We start from the raw sequence: 5,789 nt of genomic DNA, 5'->3' as shown, positions 1-5,789 counted from the left end.
ACAATTCAATACGTTCATGTCTGTTGGAATTTTACTTCAGTATTTTCGTCGTAAGCTGCTCCAGTTTAAGTGAAGTAAGACAGTGTCGAACTAAGTTATGTCCCGCTTTATATCACTGACCAAGTTGTGTTCCGCTCACTTCTTTTGCAAGAGCTCCACATTACTCCACTCTAAGTTTCACATATGTTGATGATTAACAGCTTTTCCATAACACAGCAAAAAACTAGTTGGATATATTTGGATATAGCAGCGTTTCAGGACTTCAAAGTTCCCTCCTCTCACCACACGCTTGCGAGGATTTCGCCAGCCTGAGAGTCTATCTCGACCGAAAAGTAAAAAAAAAATAATTGCAAGTTTGAGTTTCGCCTGAATTGTAAGGAACGCTTGTTTTATCAAGGCCCAATAAGTGACAATAAAGTTTATGTCTGTAGATGCTGCTCAGTTTTGTTCGTGTAAAAATCCAATAAATTGTCGGTTGTCGATGAATAAGAGCGCCCGCCGATGCGTGTTTTGTACAGTCAGTAAAACATGACAAATTGGACTCCTGCACTTTCGTGTGAAAACGTAGATCGAACTCAGTAATATCAGTGTAGTTTTTAAATATGTTTAAGGTTGATAAATTTTTGAGACCATATTAAAAGCTTAGCTGAAAATATGTGAATACAGCGGAAATAATCAGCAAAGTTACGATGACGCTTTCTTTAATCAACTCGAATAACGATTTCGATTTCGTTGGTTGAGTTATCAAAACTCCTTGTCTATTTTATTTTCGCAATGTAAAATTTCAGCATTTTAAAGAAACACACATGATGTTAGTAGCCTTTTGGCGTTGGTGAAAATTGTTGCAGCATCTCAGCACAAAAGACAACGAAAGAAATCTTTGTCAAGATTTGTTGACAATTGAAAACACCGACTCGGATTTGAAAGTGCTCGCGCTGCACTATGCAAATGAGCTACTTAATGTACGCGTCAGACTTTCCTTCAAAAACTTTTGCAAACTCGCCAAACAAACAGAAACAATAAGAAATTATCAGGGTACGGTTATGACTAAGCATTGTTTGTGACAACATCCACGCGAGAGCCCTCGACATGTGCGTGGATCCGCGCGGATATATGACGTCAGGATGGCGCAATTTGTTCTAAAAATAGGAAAATTGTCTCATATCATAGGTGCGCGCGGATCCCAAGACTTACGGTCTCCGTCCCCGATTATGGCTCCTGATAGGTATATATTTTTCGACAAATGCGATTGAAGCTTTGTGTCACGCACCGCCATAACTCTGAAATTCAAAATACACTGGTTTTCAAACAAAGCACACTATTGAGCTGTAAAATTGTAAACAGATATAAATTGACCCCGTCTTATGCCTGATGGGGATGAAAACTTTGGTGGCTCTTTAGTTTCCGATATAAGAAAATGATGACGTCACATGAAAACGATCTATAAATTAAGAATTGCAAACGTCAATCACCTGCAAGCGACGCCCAATTACTACAATTTAACCCATAATGTCAATCGGCATAACAACTTCCGCAATCTGCGTTCGTTTCGCAAGTGCTGAAAACGAAAGGTTTACTTCATCTCGGTAAATCACAAGATGTCCGATGTTCCAGATTATCCAGAGATCGTCCCGAAGAGTGCACCTGAAGCTAGGGGAATCGACTTTTGTGCTGACAAAGACTACTATTACATTATCCGTTCTGATCTGGGTGTCTATATGAGATGCAAAGATTTCCATGAAGGGAAAGATATCAAGATCTTCCCTCTGAGTCCAGGCTGTCGATGGGGCGATCACTACATGGCTGGTGAATTCCGCAGCACAAATTATTTCTACATCATTAAAGGGAATGAGTATCGAAGAGTCACCGATCTGAGTCTAGACAAGGATGCTGAGGTGCACAGTCTTCATCCCAACTGCCGCGGAGGAAGTTCCTACTACTGTGCATATGGTAACTGTCACTTCTTCTACATCGTATTTGCCGACAGGGGCATTTACCGAAGTGTGACGAACATCAACACTGATGAAAACCCCGTTGAATACCCCATTCACAAAGAGTTCCAAGATGGTCTTTACATCTGGGGTGACGCTGTTTATGTCTTCTGTTTGAAGCAAGATAGCAAATGGGGTGTCAATTGCCACAGAAGCACGAATATGCATCAAAACTGCGAACCGGGCAATTTCAGTCTTCACGAATCAGTGATCAACTTTGTTCCTGGTGGCTTAGCGCAAACTAAAGGAAGAGCGTTTGGTACCTGGATTAATATTAGCTCCTTTACAAACAGCACCAACGTTCCAGTCGACTTGGAAAGAACCGTCACAAAAACCGTTGGCTTTAAGAGAAGAAAACTGTCCTCGGCCATAGAACGCAACTGGTCCGTCGAGTTAGCAGACTACGAGGCTGGTGTTTTGTCTGAGGCCATCAGCAAATATCAGTTTAGCCTTGAGCGCAAGTATGGTGGAATAAACGTTACCTTCGAGCAAGAATGGAATGAAATCACCGAGAAATCTGAAACCGTTAAACTGCAAATCGCGCCCGACTCGGAGATATGTGTTGCGCAGTATCAACAGGGGTTTGGCAAGGAGAAGAATTTTTTCAGCTCGAAGCTGGAGATCACCGAAGACTCGGGACCGCCTGTAGAGTCACAGAATTAAACTACAATCATGCAACGTCAGGCTTAATCGACGACTCTCTAAGACGTAACCAATACTCCTGTAAATAGTGAGACATTAGTGAACTTAATAGCCAGAACTGTGGTCGACTTATTTTAAAAGTAGACATCGGTCAGCAAAGCCGATTTTAGCAACACTGTTAACCACAAAAAAAGGAAATTTCACCCACAAAAGTCAGTCAAGGTAGGAAATTTTTATCACCTTCAGAACCTTGCTGTATTTATAATCAATCATTATAACTAATTCACTAGACTGCAGATGGAATACATTGTGAATGGTCTTCAAACTTTAGCTACGTACTGTAATTCATTATCTGCAAGTACTTAAAATACAGTTTTGTTGTGCTTGATTTTATTCTAGCTCAAGCTTGTTCAGAGGTAATTTTTGTCAATTACGAAATATTCCCTAAGGGGTCATTTTTAACTTGGAAAATCCAAGTTCTACTGAGGTATAGATGGGAGATCAGCTCGATCCTTCCATCCCTCGTTCGATTCCTGTTAGACGTTTTGCGAATCTGCTCATGATCACAGAGTGAGTAGTTTAGACTGAAAATAGGTCTGGATAGTAAGAAAGGGCTAATGCTACCGAGGAAACGGAAAAAGGAAAACTTGTATTTGATTATTTGTTTGAGTTTTAAGGAACAGAACTTCTGAACAACAGAAATTGAGCATGCATGTTTGAAACCGACCTTTTGAAACCTGAGTAAGTCACGATTCGAGGAATCGATCAAATATTAACGCGTATAGAGTGAGACGTGACTACGATAGAAAGCTGCGACAAGCACCTGAAAACCCCCCCAAAACGACGAAATAGGCCAAATGGACAACAGAAACCAGGCAAGGTGAGTATATTTTATTAATTTTATTCAAAAAAAGTAACATTTTATTTCATTGCGCGATTTTATGCTTCGTTATTTTAAATTCCATACAATGCCTTGTACTAGAGCGCTCAAGTTCTCAACGGCCCAATGTGTAACACAACACCGCGCACGGGCAGTCACGTCTCACTCGATACGCCGACATAAATCATTAATATTTGATCGATTCCTCGAATCGTGAGTTTGGGATACCTGTGGTTCCAACTGTTAAGTTTTTAAAGGTAGTAGTGCTCAGTAGACACAGTTTTGTTTGAGTACTCCATTTTATGTCCTAATGAGGCGTTTGTTGATTGAGTGAGAAGCCTGAACAGGAGGCTTCTGTCAATCACTCACACTTTTAATACCACCCCTGGACCCACCCGTGGACATGATTTATAAACTGACACTGCAGCTAACAAGTGAAATTTAGGTGATAAGCTTGAAGAGTACCAAATAAACCTCAAATGATTTTTCAACCTCTCTAAAAAAAAAAGCATCTAGAGCAAACAGGTCTCCTAAGCAAGCTTTATCGACTTTACTCGTTAGGTAGCTCACAAATTGGCATACAGAGAAAAAAGGGTTACAGCAAAGGCATTCAACACATAGAAAAACAACGCTTCAAGAGTCAACTGACCTTCCTTTTCAGGAATAACCCTTGTTCTGAAAAAGAAAGGAAAAAATTGCCAAGTTAACAGGGTAAAGAAAACAGACGTACTGGAACCGGGCCATACGTCGGTAAGATTTGACTAGTTATTCTGCCGAGAACGAGCAATGCAGCAAAACAGAGGAAAAAAAATGTTACGTTCTAATTCACTACACTATACCTTCAAACGAACGTAAACTATTTACCACTTGAATGTCCGCAAAAACAGGTACAACGAAGCATGGGTGGATCGCATGCGGACCCTAACACTCTTATAACCTTTTCTTGAGATAGATTTCAAGAGAACTGAATATAATGCACTTTATGCTAAATTCTCAGATATCTTGTTTCTTGGAAATGGCTACACTGTGGTTCTAATGCGTACAAGTCCTTAGCCTCGTCACTTTTCCAGCGCACTTGAAGCCTTAACAACCTCCCGGAAACACTATGCGAGAGGTCGGTACTAATTAACAACAGAACTTCTTCTTTACAGGCCTGAACAAGGGTAACTGACTAGATTGGTCTATGCCGGCTGCTTAGATATACATACGCAATACCGCCACAGGACAATAATTACGCTCTAATATCTCGGCCACGTAGTCTAATACACAGTGTTAGACTACGTGGACTGCTAAAATTCAGCTCCTGAACATAAAACGGACGGACACAGCTGCCCTTCATAAGGTTTCGTGCAATATTTGAGGGATAAATCCCCTTTAGAACATCCAAGTGCTTCAGCTCACCAAGCAATCGCCGCTGCATATGACCAGTGTCATTTTTCTAAACACATCCATCCATCCTCCTCGTGACCATTGAGATACGACTTTTGAAAATCGCACTGCAGTAACACTTTTAAGTTAGCTTTCAAATAACCAAACACGCAAGACTTTCTTTACAAAAATTCCAGTCTAAGGGCGACAACGTTGCCTGTACAATGTACAGATCCCAGGAACGAATTCAAATTCCTTCCTAAAGTGACAGCTTCGATTCCATTCTGTAAGAAACAACTTTTCATAAACTGCTTATATTTACTTGTCAGTAGAGGCCAGGAACTGGACGAAGGCCATAGTGGTATCACGATGGTAGCCCTCGCCTTCTGGAGACTCACATAATGGAGGGAGCGAGTAACAAGAGGTACCGAAGGAACCACAAAACAGTTCTCAGACTCTAGATTTTGAGCAAAAAAGTCGACCCCTGTTGTCACCAGGTTCCAAAAACAAGAAAATAATGTTTGAAGCTTTGCTGTATAAAAATTATTCGAACAGTCAACTGTGTGCGAACCCATAACTCCGACTTCTAAACGGAGAAAAAAAAAATTCCGGAGTAATCTGCCAATCATGAAAGTCAATAAGACGAATGATATAATCTGCTCTCGTTTTCCGTTCGCGGGATCCACTGGACCTCCAAACTAATATTATGCACAGCGCAAAACTGGAAAATTTAGTCTAGACAGTTTTAAACAGTTAGTCTGTGCAGCTTCATGCTTCCCAATTGGACGATTTTTGCAGCCGACTGACTATCCGTGAACAACTTGACAAGGGAACCCTACAGTACTGGGGCGAACGATTCGAGAGAAAATCAACGGCGGCAAGCCCTCTCCAAGTAGAACTTTTGGAGC

General features: G+C 41.0%; 1 protein-coding gene across 1 annotated transcript; it reads left to right on the top strand.

Moving 5' to 3' along the window:
* The first annotated feature begins 1,508 nt into the window (after positions 1-1,508).
* Positions 1,509-3,026, top strand: LOC149117718 (uncharacterized). The gene has a single exon (XM_089284925.1). It carries the CDS (start codon positions 1,599-1,601, stop codon positions 2,652-2,654), a length of 1,056 nt encoding a protein of 351 aa, XP_089141051.1. The 5' UTR covers positions 1,509-1,598; the 3' UTR covers positions 2,655-3,026.
* Positions 3,027-5,789: the final 2,763 nt, after the last annotated feature.

The sequence above is a fragment of the Orbicella faveolata genome, unplaced genomic scaffold, assembly GCF_042242905.1.
Source record: "Orbicella faveolata isolate gen_17 unplaced genomic scaffold, um_ofav_v1 contig_1, whole genome shotgun sequence".
In the NCBI taxonomy this organism is placed as follows: Eukaryota; Metazoa; Cnidaria; class Anthozoa; order Scleractinia; family Merulinidae; genus Orbicella; species Orbicella faveolata.
This window is presented reverse-complemented; position numbering and strand designations above follow the sequence as displayed.